Below are 18,692 nucleotides of genomic sequence, written 5' to 3'. Positions count from 1 at the left end.
AAAACAAAACTAATCTATAGAACTGAAAGCAGGTCATGTGTTGCCTGGGGCCAGGAATAAAGTGGAGAATTATTCCAAAGAAGTACAAGGGACCTTTATGGAGTCACAAAAGTGTTCTATATCTTGATGCTGGTGGTGATTACACAAATACATTAGTTTTATAGGGCTGTCACAGACTTGGTGGCTTAAACAATAGAAATTAATTTTCTCACAGTTCTGGAGGTGTCAGATCAAGGTATCAACAGATGTGGTTTCTCCTGAAGCCTCTCTCCTTGCCTTGCACACCTTCTTACTGTGTCCTCACATGATCTTCCTCTGTTCATGTCCATTCTTGGTGTTTCTTGGTGTAATTTCCTCTTATAAGGAAACTAGATTAGGCTCACCCTAACCACCTAAGTGAGGACCTCATTTTAACTAGTCATCTCTTTGAAGGCCCTGTCTCCAAATACAGTCACATTCTGAGGTACTAGGGGTTAGCATTGAAATATATGAATTTGAGAGGACACATTCAACCCATAACAGATCCGTACATTTGTTAGCACTCATGGAACTGAACACTTAAAAATGTATTCATTTTATTATATGCAGATTATATCTCAATAAAGTTTATTTTTGAAATCTTTCATAATCTATTTTTTAAAAATAAGTCTAGGAATTCCTGTTGTGGCTCAGCAAGTTAAAACCCAACTAGTTAAAACCCATGAGGATGCAGGTTCAATCTCTGGCCTCACTCAGTGGTTTAAGGATTCTGGCATTTTTGTGAGCTGTGGTGTAGGTCGCTGACAGAGCTCAGATCTGGCATTGCTGTGACCGTGGCATTGGCCAGCAGCTGCAGCTCCAGTTCAACACCAAGTCTGGGAACCTCCATATGCCGCAAGTGCGGTCCTAAAAAGCAAAAAATAAAAAAAGGCTATACTGGTATAATGAGCATCAATGGGCCTAGAAAGAAAGTATTATAAAAAGCTTCAGATGGTTCAGAATATAGCCTACCTTAGAAGTATAACTAACTGGGAATTCCTACTATGGCACAGCAGGTTAAGGATCCGGTGTTGCCACAGCTGTGGTATAGATCATGGTTTCGGCCAAAGAAAAAGGTATATTAACTATCTAAAGCCTATTTGCTGTGCCTTAGTGAATGTTAAAACTAATTCGAGTTGATAAATTTTTATTTTAAAGAACTTAAATAATAGTGAACTCCTTTTCTTAAGCTTTTCAGAACAAACCCTAAGAAAAAAACTATCTTCCAGTATTGGCAGAGAAAGAGCTTTTCCAAAAAAAAAAAAAAAAAAAAAAAAAACCATCCAAATGAGATTGAAAATCCAATATAAAAGCATTTAAGAAATAATAAGATTGGTTTATGTAGCTCCAAGAATCTTGAAGCCTGTGTTTTAAGATATTGTCCATTTCTACTACTTAATGTCTGTCTTTCTACTAAAGTTGTAAATGAAGATCAACTTTGAAATCTGTCTTACTTAAACATACTTATTAGCCATTATTTCTGTTGGTCTCAAATTGTGATATATACTGAAATGCAAAGTGCTATTACAAAGGTAACTATCAGAAAAAAAAATGCCCAATACTTTTGTATTTTTTTTAGTGTTTTTGGTCTTGGAATTTTTTTTATCCATATTAGAAATCCTTCCCTCTTGACCTACGTGGGATTATACATCAGAAGTATTTTTCTGGAATTCAGCCTGACATTTATCTTTCAGAAAAATATTTTTAGTGTATACCAATTATCCAGAGATTTCATTTCCAGGAATTTATTCTAAGGACATAGAAAGTATGCCAATTATTCTATATGAAATGTTAGAAAAAATTAATAACCTAAATTTTCAGTGATGGGGTTTGGTTAAATTATACTATATTCATACCCTGAAATACAGTACAACTGTTAATGTAAAACAACTAAATGACATAGGAAAATGTTCACAGTGTACTAGTTAAAGGAGAAAGCTATCAAACTTTATGGTCTGTGATCCCAAATGAGAAAAGATTTGCAGATAGACACAAAAGGTTTGTAGTGTCTTTTTTTCTGAATGGTTAGATTATAAATGGCTGTTTTCTTTGTGCCTTTTTGTGTTTTCTGACTGTTCTTCAACGAACATACATTTTAAAATATACATGTGTTATTTCCTAAGTTGTGTGGTTCTGGAAGGAAGTTTCCTCCCATGTGACAAGTAAATTTTCCATTTCTCTTTAATTTGTGATTGACATAGTTGTCTGTCATAGAAAGCTGTAAATGTCTAGGAATTACCCAGGACCTTCTTAGAAGCTGTGATAGCTGGTCTGTGTGTGCAGCTGAACTAGAAACATTAGATGTCTTAAAGATCTGTAACAAGATATATCATGAGTACACAAAAAAAGTGTGATAAAACAAGAAAACTCAGATAGGAAGCAACTTCATAAGGAAGAGTAAGGGGAAAACATTTTCTTTGGGGAGAGTCCACTATAGCACAAGGGGATTGGCAGCATCTTGGGAGTGCTGGGACACAGATTTCAATCCCTAGCCCAGCACAGTGGGCTAAGGATCCGGCGTTGCCACAGCTGCAGCTTAGGTTGCAACTGCAGCCCGGATCTGATACCTGGCTCAGGAATTCCACATGCCACTGCCATGGGGTGGCCAAAAAAGAAAGAAAAATGTTTTCTTTGGTCTTAAAGCATTAGGCAGGAAAAATACTTTTGTTACAATTACTTGCTCATTACTGTACTTTATTTTTAATTCTCTTAGTATGTTTGTGCTACTGAAAGGAGCCACTAAGGAGCAGTCTTTTAAGATTGGTCAGGAAATTGCTGAAGCTGTAACTGCTACCAATCCTAAACCAGTGAAACTGAAGTTTGAAAAGGTAAGAGAAATGTAATACTAATAATCACGTATAAAAATTCACATACCTTCTTGGAGTTCCCGTTGTGGCGCAGTGGTTAACGAATCCGACTAGGAACCATGAGGTTGCGGGTTCGATCCCTGCCCTTGCTCAGTGGGTTAACGATCCAGCGTTGCTGTGAGCTGTGGTGTAGGTTGCAGACGCGGCTCGGATCCTGCGTTGCTGTGGCTCTGGCGTAGGCCGACAGCTACAGCTGTGATTCGACTCCTAGCCTGGGAACCTCCATATGCCGCGGGAGCGGCCCTAGAAATGGCCAAAAAAAAAAAAAAAAAAAAAAAGCAAATCCAACTAGGAACCATGAGGTTGCAGGTTCGATCCCTGGCCTTGCTCATTGGGTTAAGGATCCGGCGTTGCCAAGAGCTGTGGTGTAGGTTGCAGACGCGGCTCGGATCCCATGTTGCTGTGGCTCTAATGTAGGCTGGTGGCTACAGCTCCGATTGGACCCCTAGCCTGGGAATCTCCATTTGCCATGGGAGCGGCCCTAGAAAAGGCAAAAAGACAAAAAAAAAAAAAATTTGCATACCTTCTAAAGATTTCTCACTTTTTCAGTGTATTTTCAGAATCAGTAATGGCATATAGGTCTGTGAATGTGTTAAATTTGAAATATTTTCCCTTTAGTTTTGTATAATTTTGTCAAAATTTTTTAGTAATGTCTTATATAAAGAAATGAAAACTATCGTTGTGTAACCCCAAATTTAATGGTATAAAACAAGCACCATTTTATTACACTTATGGATTTTATGGGTCAGGAATTGAGAAAGGATGCAGCAGGGATGGCCTGTCTGTGTTCTACGGTGTCTGGGTCCTCAGCCAATGGCTAAGGGCTGAAATCACTGAAGCTTGCTTAGTCTCATATCTGAGGGTTGGTGCTTGCTGTTCAGGATATTAGCTGGGGCTGACAGCTAGAACACCTACACATGGCCTTTCCCTGGGACCACTTGTTCTCCCTCATAGCATGATAGCTGAGTTCTAGGAATGAATATCCCAAAGAGAAGCAGATGAAGGCTCTTCTGCTTTTTATGACATGGTCTCAAAATTATATAGCATCATAGCCTATTTGAAGAGGGAACATAGACCCCCATCTATTAGTGGGAAGAATATCAGAAGGCCATGTGGGATGGGAGATATTATTTACTTAGTAAATACAGTCTGCCACAAGGACCTTTGACTATTTTCACTTTACTTTTGGGAGTTCCTGTCATGGATCAGCAGTTAGTGAACCCAGCTAGCATCCATGAGGTCATGGATTCAATCCCTGGCCTTGCACAGTGGGTTAAGGATCTGGCATTGCCATGAACTCTGGTGTAGGTCGCAGACATGGCTCAGATCCTGCATTGCTGTACTGTTGTGTAGGCCAACGACTTCAGCTCCAGTTGGACCCCTAGCCTGGGAACCTCCATATGCCGCAGGTGCAGCTCTAAAAAGACAAAAAAAAAAATCTGTTTTCACTTACTTTAGATAGAAAATACGTGTTTTGTTCTTTTATATAAAAGATACTGAGCTAGGATAGGGGTGGAATGCAAAGAAACATAAGACACAGTGCTGCCCTCCAAGAGCCAGTAATTTAAAAGGAAAGATTAGAAGATTCCTGTTGTGGTTCAGTGGGTTACAAACCTGACTAGTATCTATGCAGATGCGGGTTTGATCCCTGGCCTCACTCAGTGGGTTAAGGATCCAGTGTTGCCGTGAGCTGTAGTATAGGTCACAAACGCAGCTCAGATCTGGCATTGCTGTAGCTGTGATGTAGGCCGGCAGCTGCAGCTCTGATTCAACCCCTAGCTTGGGAACCTCCATATGCCGTGGGTGCGGCCCTAAAAAGAAAAAAAACAGAAAAGGAGGTGTTTGGTCCTCCCAGGCTGGAGAGAGGGGCTCCACTTAGGAGGTAATATTTCATGGTGTCTCAGAAAATGGCTAGAATTTCAATAGGCAGCCATTGCACTGCAGTCATTGTGCACAGAAGAAAATGGCATATAGAAGCTTGTGGAATTGAAAACACACAATATGGGAAAACAGTAGAGCAGGGAAGTCTGGAAAAATAAAGTTAAGAGCAGATTATAGAGTGTCTTAAATGGCAAACTAAACTGTTTAAACTTTTTTCAAGAAAGTTTATCCAGGAGTTCCTGTCGTGGTGCAGCAGAAATGAATCTGACTAGGAACCATGATGCTGCGGGTTCGATCCCTGGCCTCGCTCAGCAGGTTAAGGATCCAGCATTGCCGTGATCTGTGGTGTAGGTCGCAGACGAGGCTCAGATCTGGCATTGCTGTGGCTCTGGCATAGGCCAGCAGCTGCAGCTCCAATTAGACCCTTAGCCTGGGAACCTCCATATCCGCAAGTGCAGCCCTAAAAAGACAAAAGACAAAAATAAAATAAGAAAGTCTATCCAAAAAGAGCATGACAGCTGTTTGGGAGGATTGGCCTCACAGTGGAGTGGAGATGGGTTGGCAAGAGAATCTCAAAACAGGTTGCCTCCTGCAGCCTGTAGAGCCCGAAGTAGTGAGATGAACTAGTGAAAATAAAGAAACAGTAGTTCAAGAGATATTAAGAAAGAAGACTGGACAGCAGTTAGATGTGGTTGTTTTAGGAGAGTGAGTGTAGGAAAGATAAAAGAGGGAGAGGAGAATGAAAGATGACTCCTGAATGTTTATCATGCAGCTACTCTGAAGCAAGGATTGTGCTAGAAGAGATTCAGAGAGGATTGGATATGGGATCTGCCCTGAAGAGTGAGCATTCTAATTTGAGGGGAGAGGGGAGAAAAATTAGAAAACAAAATAATGATCAGTGCTGTCCTAGAAGTATGTGTAATGCTGTGGACACTTAACCTATCTAGCAAAGCGAAGAGATGGTGACCTTAGTAACGCCAGACATGAACCTAAATACTGCAAAACTTCTCAAAGAACACAAACATTTCTTAAAAATTGTGATGCATATGTTCATGATGAATATTGGTCTGTAGTTTCTGTTGTTGTTGTACTGTCCTTGTCTGATTTGGGGACAGAAAAAAAAAAAAAAAAAAAGCTGACCTCAAAAAATGAGTTGCAAGTGTTCCCTCTTCTACTTTCTGAAAGAAAAAGTGTAAGATTGTTACTGTTTTTTCTTAAATAGTTGATAAAATTCATCATTGAAGTCCTGAAATTTTTTTTCCTATCTTTTTTTTTAGGGCCGCACCTGCGGCATATGGAGGTTCCCAGGCCATAGAGGTCAAATCGGAGCTGTAGCTGATGGCCTACACCACAGCCACAGCAATGCCAGATCCAAGCCCAGTATGCCACATACAGCACAGCTTACAGCAACACCAGATCCTTAACCTGCTAGACAAGGCCAGGGATCGCACCCACATCCTCGTGGATACAAGGGGTTCGTTAACGACTGAGCCATGATGGGAACTCCCTAAAATTTTATTATGGGGTGGGGGTGGGATTTTCTATTAGAAATTAAATGTCTTTAATATATACTATTCAGGTTTTCTTCTTATGTCAGTTTTAAAATTTGTGATTGTCAAGTTTGTCTCTTTTCCTAACTTGTCAAATTTATTGACATGGATTTATACTTCCTTATAGTGATTTTGATATGTATAAAATCTTTAGTGACAACCCTCCTTTCAGTTTTGGTATGGATAATTTATTTTTTTCTCTTTTCCCCCTTGATCATTCTAGCTAGAGGTTTATCCATTCACAGAACTTTTTGAAGAAATATTTCATTAATTTCCACTCTTTATTATTTCCTTCCTTTACTTACTTTGGGTTTAGTTTGCTTCTCTTTTCCTGTCTTGTTTAGAAGCTTGAATCATTGATTATAAACAAATATTTTTAATATAAACATTTAAAGATATAAATTTCCCTCAAACCACATTAGCTTCATTTTTCTTTTTTTTTCTTTCTAGGGCCGCACGTGCAGCATATGGAAATTCCCAGGCTAGGGGTCGAATCAGAGCAGCATCTGCCAGCCTAGGCCACACCCATAGCAACACCAGATCTGAGCCTAGTCTTGGACCTACTCGGATCCTTAACCCACTGAGCGAGGCTAGGGATCGAATCCAAGTCCTCATGGATCCTAGTCAGGTTCATAACTACTGAGCCACAACAGGAACTCCCAATTTAGCTTCAGATTTTGATATCGTATGCTTTTGCTTCAGTGATAATGACCTATAGGTTATTTAGAAGTAGGTTAAATTTGACATATTTAAGGATAGTCCAGAAGTCTTTTTGTTGTTATTTTCCATTTAATTCCACTGTAGTCAAAGAACATAGTCTGTGTAATTTCAGCGCTTTTAAGTTTGTTAAAGTTTGTTATTTGCCATCTTTTTTATGTGAAGAGCTGTACATCATTTGAAATTACTCAAACGATGTCTTGATCTGAAGCATAAATCGCAGGTACTTAATGTTTTTAATAATACTGTATCACTGCCAGGGGTAGGAGCAGTAAGGAAGAAAAAAAAAAATAGATAGTTCGAAAAAAAGCCTTGACCTAAACTAACCACTACATGAACTGCTCTGCAGCTCTTACTTATGATAAATCCTTGCTTTGGATGCCAGAGGGCAGCTGCAATATGGAAAGCAATCCAGTAAATATATTTTGGTTTGTATTTTGTAGGAGGCATTTATCGGCCACTAAATAAGAATATCTTTGATACCTGCAGTTATTACATACAGATTTTTTTTTCTTAAGAGATGATTACCCTCTTGCCTTTATTTCACAGTGCTTACTTAATGTGATAAACTTGTAGTTAGGTTTCCTGTAAAAGAAACCAATTAATATATGTACATAAACCACAAAAATAGTATACCAAACTATTTAAAAGATAGTTTTTCTACTTAAAATATTGTTTAGCTTAAGACTTCTTAGGACATTTGTGGAGTTCTCGTCGTGGCGCAGTGGTTAACAAATCCGACTAGGAACCATTAGGTTGCGGGTTCGGTCCCTGCCCTTGCTCAGTGGGGATCCGGCGTTGCTGTGAGCTGTGGTGTAGGTCGCAGATGCAGCTCGGATCCTGCGTTGCTGTGGCTCTGGTGTAGGCTGGCAGCTACAGCTCCGATTAGACCCCTATCCTGGGAACCTCTATATGCTGCGGGAGCGGCCCAAGAAATGGCAAAAAGACTTCTTAGGACATTTGTAAAAGCAAGTAAAAGCCAGTAAGGTTTTTGATTTTTTTTTTTTTTTTTTGTGTAACCAGAGATGGTTTTTACAATTAAAATCACGTTTCAGCTAAATAAGACCTTATTAAATATTGATAAATTCCCCTGTATAATTTCTGAAGATTATACTTGTTCTGGAAAAGGTATAACAATAACCTAGTAATAAAAAGATTTCTGAACAAAATTTTATCCTGTTTTTTTCCTCTATAATCTAATGATAAAATTCTATAAAATTTCACTTTCTAATGTAGTTGCTTTTAGTTAAGTATTTGGTAGTTTATGCCTTTTACCTGTTAGAACATAAATTCATGTTGTAAGTATCTGAGAGGACCAAACTGGAATAAAGTATTCATGGATTAGCATAAGACTATGGAGCATATTATTCCTATTTAATATTAAAGATGGATATTAGATGAATTAAGGAAAAAACCTTGTTAATAAAAACTTAGGGAGTTCCCGTCGTGGCGCAGTGGTTAACGAATCTGACTAGGAACCATGAGGTTGCGGGTTCTGTCCCTGCCCTTGCTCAGTGGGTTAACGATCCGGTGTTGCCGTGAACTGTGGTGTAGGTTGCAGACGCGGCTCGGATCCCGCGTTGCTGTGGCGTTGCTGTGGCTCTGGCGTAGGCCGGTGGCTACAGCTCCGATTCAACCCCTAGCCTGGGAACCTCCATATGCCGCGGGAGCGGCCCAAGAAATAGCAACAACAACAACAACAAAAGACAAAAGACAAAAAAAAATAAAAAATAAAAATAAATAAAAACTTAGTTTTAACCATAAAAAAAAAAACAACTTGTTTGGTCTAGCATGTGATCTCTTAGTGAATGTTCCCATGTGACCTTGAAAAAGCCCTGTGTGTCCTGGATGGAATGTTCTGTGATGTCACTTAGGTCAAGTTAATTGATAGTGATGTTGAGGCCAACAACAGTCTTACTGATTTTCTGTTGATTTCTAGAAGAGAGGTGCTAAAGCCTCCAGTTAATAGATTTGCCTGTTTCTTCCTTTTAGTTCTGCCAGTTTTTCTATTCCATGCATTTTGAAGTTTTCTTATTAGGTACATATACATTTATGATTATGTATCTTCTTGATGAACTGATACTTTTGAGAATATTCCTTGTCTGGAAATATACTTTTCCTGATATTAATATTGCCACTCCAGCTTTGTTTTGATTAGTGTTAATAAGTGCACCTTTTTTCTAACATTTCTATGTCCTTATATTTAAAGTGGATTTCTACCAGAAAGCATATTGTTGGATCTTTTTTAATCAGATCTAATTTGATCATTTCTGCCTTTGATACCACTTATGTTTTTTACACCATGTTTATACTTTTTACACGGTTTACCTTTAGTGTGGTTACTGATAAAGCCTGTGGACAGAGGAAAAGTAACATAAAAGGGGGCGGGGACACACATCCATTCACCCAGGAATTCCACTTCAAGGAGTTTATCCTATGATTAATCCATACAAGGTTGTTCCCTGGAACACTGTTCATAATTCCAAAAGATTGGAAATATCTTAAATGACCCAGAGTAGGTAACTAGTTACAAAAATTATGATACCCTCCCACCATAGATAGGTATGTAGTTACAAAACAAAATGAGCTTTCTGTACTAGGATGGAATGCCCTCCAAGGTAAGTCATTAAATGAAATAAGCAAAGTGCAGAATGACTTGGAAGGTAAGCTACCCTTATGTATATAAGTACATGTACTTGTATCGACTATCTCTTGCAGAATATATAGGAAATCAATAACAGGCGCCTCTATGGAGGAGAAAGTAGACTTTTCATTGTATACTCTCTTGTGACTTTTTAATTTGTACCATATGTAGTTGTTATTTAAAGTAATTTTTAAATAGTTGAAAAAGATATAGTTGATGGCTTAGAGAAAGCAGTGTCAGCTGAGATAGAAGCAAAATTGATAGTGCAAGTAAAGGAGTGAGTGTGTGGCGAGAAAGTAAAGACAACTCATTTTGTGTGTTGTACCATGAATTTATTGAGCCCTAAGCCATACATAGAAATTTTTTTATAATTGACATCTGATTAGAAAGACAAAAGCGCATAGAAAAATGAGATACTCATTGTTGGGAAAAAATGGTTATTGGAGACATTAATTTCCTCACAGGTATATTTGCCCTGTGTCTTACAAACAAAAAAGAGGTATGTGGGTTACATGTATGAAACACTGGATCAAAAGGACCCAGTATTTGATGCAAAAGGAATAGAAACAGTCAGAAGAGATTCCTGCCCTGCTGTTTCTAAGGTAAGTTTTATCTGTATTGTTTTCATCTTTAAGAAATAAGTGGCTAAAAAGTCTGGTAAAAAATCTTTAAGCACATTTTGGAGTTCCCGTCGTGGCGCAGTGGTTAACAAATCTGACTAGGAACCATGAGGTTGTGGGTTCAATCCCTGCCCTTGCTCAGTGGGTTAAGGATCTGGTGTTGCCATGAGCTGTGGTGTAGGTTTCAGACGCTGCTCGGATCTGGCGTTGCTATGGTTCTGGTGCAGACTGGCGGCTACATCTCCGACTGGACCCCTAGGCCTGGGAACCTCCATATGCCGCGAGAGCAGCCCGAGAAATGGCAAAAAGACCAAAAAAAAAAAACTTTAAGCACAATTAATCAAATCTTATACATGACTATGTATAACTGTAAGAGAAACTCTGTTTTTTTGAGAATTTAATTTTAATAAAAACAACTTGTCTTTATTTCCTGTTTTCTGCTCCCATACTTTACCTTTTATCACAATTACTTAAAAAAAAAAAAAAACAGAAAAGAAAACTTGATAAAAATTTCCTGCCTAATCACCTAGAGATGATATGTTATTATATGGCAATACCTATAAGCTGTGGAGCAGAATGAAGAAGGGAAGCTCGACAGAGAAATTTCATAAGTAATATAATCCATCCTAGATTAACTGAAATTGGGTTGACTTGCATACAAATACAGGTTAGGGAGATTAATTACCTAAATTTCTCGACCACAGTCATTTTAACCATATTATATTTATTTTTTCTTTATTCAGGCCCAGCCAGACTCCTTAGATAACAAACCAAAAATAAGTGGCATAAATGGAATAGCACTGTACAACTTGAGTTTTATGAGAGCATTAAAAGCATAATAGATTGATAATTATCAATTATTGATAATTATCAATTATTTCAAATTCACATAATATCATATATATGATATTATGTGAATTTGAGATTTTTTTTTTTACATTCTCTTTCTAGAAAAGGTATTCAGGGCGTTCTTTCTCTGAAGGAAGAATGGTACCTTAGCTAAGTTAGCAAACTCATGCAAATATGTATGGTTCCCAGTACTCAGAATAAGATATAGAACTTTCACCTGGAACTAATTTAAATTCAATCCACTACATAAATCCACTGCGGCTCGGATCCCGCGTTGCTGTGGCTCTGGCGTAGGCCAGTGGCTACAGCTCCGATTAGACCCCTAGCCTGGGAACCTCCATATGCCGCGAGAGCGGCCCAAGAAATGGCAAAAAGACAAAAAAATAAAAAAATAAAAAAAAAATAAATCCACTGCATATCAGTCATTTTACAGCAGAAATAGTTCCAGCACAGAAAATTCTATCACAGTTAGTATATATTTATTGGCACCATAAAAGGGCAAAAGACGAACTTTTATTTCACTGTGTGGTGATGTTTAAACTTCTCTCTATCCACCTGAATCCAGCCCTTTCTATGACAGGGTAAATAATACATGAAATCATTTCTAGCTTTTTGGGCCTAGAAAGTTCCTAGCTATTTGAAACAACTTAAATGTTTTGTGTTGCTCATCACACAGCAGATGTCTCTTCTGCATGTCATTCCAATATGATTTTCTTCAAACCATATATAATACTCTTTTTTAGAAATAGCAAGCTATGTAAGTCTCCAAAACATTTTCCAGTTTTGATAATTTGTCTTATCCAATGATTGTAAATAGCAGATTGTTTTAGGTGGGTCAGTAGTTATCAAATTGAAAGTATAACAGCAGTGATGAAATATACTACGGGATATTTTATCCTTATGAGCATACCTATTTCTTTTTTTTAAGATACTTGAGCGTTCTTTAAAGCTGCTATTTGAAACAAGAGATATAAGTTTAATTAAACAGTATGTTCAGCGACAATGTCTGAAGCTTTTGGAAGGAAAGGCCAGCATACAAGATTTTATCTTTGCCAAGGAGTACAGAGGAAGTGCCTCTTATAAACCTGGAGCCTGTGTGCCAGCCCTGGAACTTACAAGGTAATGATGCCTTAGCAGCACAACCCTCTGCACTCTTAAGTGTAGCGTGGTAAGTCTAGTCCTGGGACTCAGAATGGTTTAGAGTGAAGACACCTAGTCTGCAGCTGCAGACACACACTGTCTCTTCCCTGCCTGCATGGAACCTCACTAACGTGACTGGGTGCCCCCCATACGTTGCAGCTCTGAAGAGACAGACAGAGCTCCTCTTCTGGTCTTCCCTGCAAAAACTAAATTCAGTGAAGTCGTAGTCTGTTACAGACCTGGAATCAACTGTTTTCCTCTATGAGAATCACTAGGTAGTCCTTCATATTGATCTCTGCAAGCATGTAGATGGTATCACTCTGGAATCAGATCATCTAACCAGCTAAATTTTCTCTCATGTTTCACTGTTAGATTCATGATAGTTAATTCTTACTCTTATGGGATAGGAAACAATTGAAGCTAGTTGATATCTGCCAACTCATACTGTTTTCCAGGTAACAGTAATTTACAGAGTAAGTTTTATTAAACTCTTACGGCATATCTGCTTAGTGCCGACTAAGTGAAGTATATGTAGTTCTCAAAAAGGTGTAACTCTAAGTACTCCTTGTCAGTTTTTCATGGTTTCATTGTTTAATTTTCATTTAATCTTCTGGAAAGATGCCTTCTATGATAGTCTTTGAGTATTATATTTGGACTTAAATAGGAAAATGCTTACCCATGACCGGCGCTCTGAGCCTCGAGTTGGGGAGCGTGTGCCATACGTCATCATTTATGGGACCCCCGGAGTACCGCTTATCCAACTGGTAAGGCGTCCAGTGGAAGTCATGCAGGACCCGACTCTGAGACTGAATGCCACTTACTATATCACCAAGCAGATCCTTCCACCCCTGGCAAGAATCTTCTCACTAATTGGTATTGATGTCTTCAACTGGTATCATGAATTACCAAGGGTAAGCCTACTAAATAGTATCTGTGCTATGACCATAGAGAGAATTTACTTAAAATTTTCAGGAAGACTGAAGTTTTTATTTATATACTATGTGAACAAAGCAAATGCTTTATTATCCAAAACTTGCAAAGATGCTACACTCCTCTGGTTTCGTTTTCTACCAATACCTTCCCAGCTTTGTCAGACTGACCAAATTATAGAGGACTAAAATAAATCCCACAGTTACTTCAGTGGTAAACAACCATAAAATAACTCAAACCAGCTAATAAAAAAATAAACGAAGGAAAGCAGAATTCCCTTCAAAATGGGTATTTAAAAATGTATAAGATATTTAATGAGATCCCGCTGTATAGCACAGGGAACTATATCTAGTCACTTGTGATGGAACATGATGTAGGATAATATGAGAAAAAGAATGGCTATATATATATAACTGGGTCCTTTTTGCTGTACAGCAGAAATTGGCAGAAACATTGTAAATCAACTGTAATAGAAAAAAATCTTTTAAAAAAAGAAATGTATAAGATGTAGTATCTAGATGTAGTCCTGAAGAAACCAGACTAAAGAAATAATATTGGAGTCCCCATCGTGGCTCAGTGGAAATGAATCTAACTAGTATCCACGAGGACGCAGGTTCGATCCCTGGCCTTGATCAGTGGGTTAAGGATCCGGCATTGCCGTGAGCTGTGGTGTAGGTTGCAGACATGGCTTGGATCCTGTGTTGCTGTGGTTGTGGTATAGGCTGGCAGCTACAGCTCCAATTGGACCCTTAGCCTGGGAACCTCCATGTGTGCAGGTGTGGCTCTAAAAAGAAAAAAAAAAAAAAATTAACAACAAAAAAGAAATAATATTGAAATAGCATTATACTAACATAAAAAATTAAGGTGGAATCTTAGCAAAGAGAGTTTTGCTTGAACTGTTTTCATCTGGGTTTTGGGGGGATTTTTTTTGGTCTTTGGACAAAAAACGCAGCTCGGATCTGGTGTGGCTGTGGCTGTGGTGTAGGCCATCAGCTACAGATCTGATTCGACCCCTTCTTCTAGCCTGGGAACCTCCATATGCTGTGGGTGCAGCCCGAAAAAAAAAAAAAAAAAGTATAAAAGGCGGAACTAGTAACTCTTATGCAAAGTGACTTATAAGGCACCAGGAGAATACACCAAGGATATAATACTAAGATGATAATGTTATTTCAGCCTTATCTTCAACTTCAGAAGACAGATATCTAAAACCAGTATTAACTTCAAATGAGTATGCTTAGGTGACATGTATCTGATTACATGCTCTAGGTTTACTTTTGCTTGAATTTTGCACCCTACTGCCTAACAAGTTATTTTTAGCCTTCCTCTTGCCTCGTTTCCATGCACAAATTGTGCAGCCCTAACCAGTATCCACTGCCAACCTGGATTTCTTCCATTGTCCTCTCATCTCCATTGCCCCATAGATCTCATCTATCTATATATCTCAACCAGAAAAACTGAGTGACAGGAGACTATTTTTTTTGTATGTCAGTTATACTTCAATAAAAATCTATTATTAGTTTCAAGTGTACAACATAGTGATTTGAGACTTAAACATTATGAGATGATCATCATCATAAAGCCTAGTTATCATCCACTAGCATTTAAAGTTATTACAATATGGAGTTCCTGTTGTGGCTCAGTGGGTTAAGAACCCTAACTAGTAGCCAAGAGGATGTGGATTCAATCCCTGGCCTCACCAGGTTAAGGATCCAGTGATGCCACAAGCTACAGCATAGGTCGCAGATAGGGCTCAGATCTCTCGTTGCTGTAGCTGTGGCGTAGGTCTGCAGCTGGTGTTCTGATCCAGCTCCTAGCCCAGGAACTTCCATGTGCCACAGGTACAGCCCTTAAAAAAAAAAAAAAAGTTATTACGATATTATTGACTGTATTTCCTATTCTGTATATAACATCCTGATGACTTATAATAACTGCAAGTTTGTACCTCTTGAGACTTTTTCCAAAAACTCCAAAAAATGAGTATATCTGATGATATTAAGATGTAAAGGAATCTATAGCTCCACTGTCTAAAACAATGCCCAACACGTAGTAGCTGCTCAGTATTTGTTGAAGGAGTAAAATGCCTTAGTAAACCTGTAATTAGCATGAGAATAGCTGCTCTGCTATGAAGCTGGCTCAGACATTTCTGAATTGATGTTTTTGTCCATCTAGAAAGCCACCAGCTCCTCTCGAAGTGAACATGAAGGGCGGAAAGGCACTATTTCACAGTATTTCACTACCTTACACTGTCCTGTGTGTGATGACCTGACTCAGCATGGCATCTGTACTAAATGTCGCAGCCAACCTCAGCACGTTGCAGTCATCCTCAACCAAGAAATTCGAGAGTTGGAACGTCAACAGGAGCAGCTTGTAAAGGTACAACCTTGTTCAATAGACCCAGAATCCTAAGCAGTCTGATTCTTCAGGGAAATGTACTCAACTCCTGAGGTTTAGTATAAGGTGGGAAACTGGTGTGAAAGTGGAGTAGGATTCTAAGTTAATAAACTTCCTAAGATCTCAATAATACCACAGTTGTACTAAACTTTTAAAAATGGCTACACTGCAGTTCCTGCTGTGGTGCAGTGGGACCAGCAGTGTCTTGGGAGTGCTGGGACACAGGTTCTATCCCCAGCTCGGCCCAGTGGGTTAAGGATCCAGCGGCTTAGGTTGAGCCTGCAGCTTGAATCTGATCCCTGGCTTGGGGATCCCTATGCCTTAGGGCAGCCAAAAAAGAAAAAAACTTGTTTTATACTTGTTTTATTTTTATGGAATAGTGTATTTGTTTATTAAAACTGTGGTATTATAATGTCCAGCCACCCAATTTCTTTTATAATAGTATTTTTAAAAAGTAAGAAAAGTACTAATTGCTGTCTATACCTGCTTACCATTCTCATAAAAATCTGGTCTTCCTAGAGAATTGATACTACAATTGGAAGGTTTGCAGTTCTGAGAGTCCAGATAGAAAATATAATGCTTAACATGACTGAGTCTTCCTATCTGCTAAAGACTGTTCTAGGCCCTCCCACAGTGGAGTCAACTGGCCCCGAGGGAATTCAGTGATTTACCCCATGTTCCACTGCTAAGAAGCAGTCAAGCTGGGATATAGACATAAGATACAGAGGGTATTTCTGAAATGAGGAATTTCAGCAGAAATAATTAACAGAAATCTCTTAAAATAAGTTGGAAAATAGATGGAAATCCTCTGAAATCAGATTGTTATGATCATTATACAACTACATATGTGATAAATTCATTTGAGTAATAAAAAAAGTGGAAAAAAAAATAATAAGTTGGAAAATAAAATCTAAAGAGGAGTTCCCATCATGGCGCAGTGGAAATGAATTCGACTAGGAACCATGAGGTTGTGGGTTTGATCCCTGGCCTTGCTTGGTGGGTTAAGGATCCGGCGTTGCTGTGAGCTGTGGTGTAGGTCACAGACGTGGCTCAGATCTGGTGTTGCGGTGGCTGCGGTGTAGGCTGGCAGCCACAGCTCCGATTCAACCCTTAGCCTGGGAACCTCCATATGCCGCAGGTGCAACCCTAAAAAGGACAAAAGACAAAAAATTTTTAAAAATAAAATCTAAAGAAAAGTTAGTATTACAACACATTTTTAAAAAGTAGTGTATTTCTTAAAGGACTTCTTATACCATCATGTTTCAAGTTACATTTTTAGCTTTCAGGCAAGACAGTAACCACTCTGCCATGGTGTTTGTTTTGTCTTGTCTTATCTTTAGAAGAGCTATATAGAATGCTGTTGGAATGTTTTAAAACCAGCCAAATAATTGAAAGGAGGTGTGATTTAGTAACTAACGAATCAAACTGATAGAAGGACATCAGGATTCCAGTCTGAACTTTATAGTAATGGCCACATCCCATGGCCTCAGTTTTCCCAGAATGCAGGTTAATGCTCTTTTTGGGTTCCATGTAGCTGTTAATGTAAAATCTCCTATACAATCACTCCTAGCAGCTTGTGCTCAGAGGCCTAATGTAATCCAGCCACCAGATATAAAGGCCAGGTTCTGCACCGTGTCCTCAAGGTAAAAAGGCTTTTGAACCAAGTCAGATTATCTACAACCTCCTAGGAAGACAACCTAGCTTGTGAACAGGGAGAGAAAAACCATCTCTTAGGAGACTAGGCTCTTCAGAATTTGTATGATTATAGAAAGATGATTAAAAACTGGTAAAGTATATAGACTGTTCCCTCTGAACCATTCTAGCTACTATTCTGCACAGGTTGAAAATTCTTAAATTTTGCAGAGTATAGCCAGTCATCCAGAATGCATTAAACAGGTTTCGTTAAGGACAGGATCTAAAAGGTACAGTGATACTCACGCAGCCACAGAAGCCTGGCCTGTTGAAATGATAAATTGACTTTTCCTTGTCCCAATCCATCTCCTAGTTCTTTTTTTTTATTTTTTCATTATAGCTGGTTTAGTGTTCTGTCAATTTTCTGCTGTACAGCATGGTGACCCAGTTACACATACATGTGTAGATTCTTTTTTCTCACATTATCATGCTCCATCATAAGTGACTAGATACAGTTCCCAGTGCTACACAGCAGGATCTCATTGCTTATCCATTCCAAAGGCAATAGTCTGCATCTATTAACCCCAAGTTCCCAATCCATGCTGTTCCCTCCTCCTCCCCGTTGGCAATCATGAGTCTATTCTCCCAAATCCATGATTTTCTTTTCTATGGAGAGGTTCATTTGTGTCGTATATTAGATTCCAGATATAAGTAATATTATATGGTATTTTTATATCTTTCTCTTTGTAATTTCACTTAGTATGAGAGTCTCTAGTTCCATCCATGTTGCTGCAAATGGCATTATTTTGTTCTTTTTATGGCTGAGTAGTATTCCATTGTGTATATATACCAATCCAATCATCTGTCAATGGACATTTAGGTTGTTGCCATGTCTTGGCTATTGTGAATGGTGCTGCAGTGAACATGCAGGTGCATGTCTTTTTCAAGGAAAGTTTTGTCCAGATATATGTCCAAGTGTGGGATGCTGGGTCATATGGTAGTTCTATGTATAGTTTTCTAAGGTACCTCCATACTGATCTCCATAGTGGTTGTACCAGCTTACAGTGCAGGAGGGTTCCCTTTTCTCCACACCCCCTCCAGCATTTGTTATTTGTGGACTTATTAATGATGGCCATTCTGACTGGTGTGAGGTGGTATCTCATGGTAGTGGCTCAGTGGCTAAAGGATCCAGCATTGTCACTGCTGTGGCATGGGTTTGATCCTTGACCTGGGAACTTTTGCATGCTGTGGGCATAGCCAAAAAAAAAGAAAGAGAGATTTTTAACTTTAGCGGTGTTTTTTCCCATCAGAGAATTAAAACATGTGTGTCTCCTGTACACTAAATAATCTATAGAAATTTCATAAAACAGAAATTACAGGAGATAAAATGAGTAATTATCAGAAACATTAGTCATAGGAGGTTTGATACACCTCTCCCAGCCCAAGACCAGTC

The 18,692-nt window shown here is 38.7% G+C and overlaps 1 protein-coding gene across 5 annotated transcripts in view; it reads left to right on the top strand.

Moving 5' to 3' along the window:
- The window catches only part of REV3L (REV3 like, DNA directed polymerase zeta catalytic subunit), a 203,864-nt gene that overhangs the window by 181,752 nt on the left and 3,420 nt on the right, over positions 1 to 18,692 (top strand). For all 5 annotated transcript variants that reach the window (XR_014807038.1, XR_014807043.1, XM_021091238.2 and 2 more), the window contains 5 exons: positions 2,732 to 2,846; positions 10,142 to 10,279; positions 12,075 to 12,265; positions 12,951 to 13,197; positions 15,386 to 15,589. Coding sequence is in view for 3 of the 5 variants with exons in the window: in XM_021091238.2 (XP_020946897.2) it covers positions 2,732 to 2,846; positions 10,142 to 10,279; positions 12,075 to 12,265; positions 12,951 to 13,197; positions 15,386 to 15,589 (895 nt within the window). In the remaining 2 variants the exon portion in view is untranslated. The remainder of the gene's footprint in view (positions 1 to 2,731; positions 2,847 to 10,141; positions 10,280 to 12,074; positions 12,266 to 12,950; positions 13,198 to 15,385; positions 15,590 to 18,692) is intronic.

The sequence above is a fragment of the Sus scrofa genome, chromosome 1 (assembly GCF_054392235.1).
Source record: "Sus scrofa isolate SSC_HxYL_T2T_F1_AM1 chromosome 1, Sscrofa_HxYL_maternal_Yorkshire_Landrace_v2.0, whole genome shotgun sequence".
NCBI lineage: Eukaryota > Metazoa > Chordata > Mammalia > Artiodactyla > Suidae > Sus > Sus scrofa.
The sequence above is the reverse complement of the archived record's forward strand: the minus strand, read 5'-3'. Positions and strand labels throughout refer to the sequence as shown.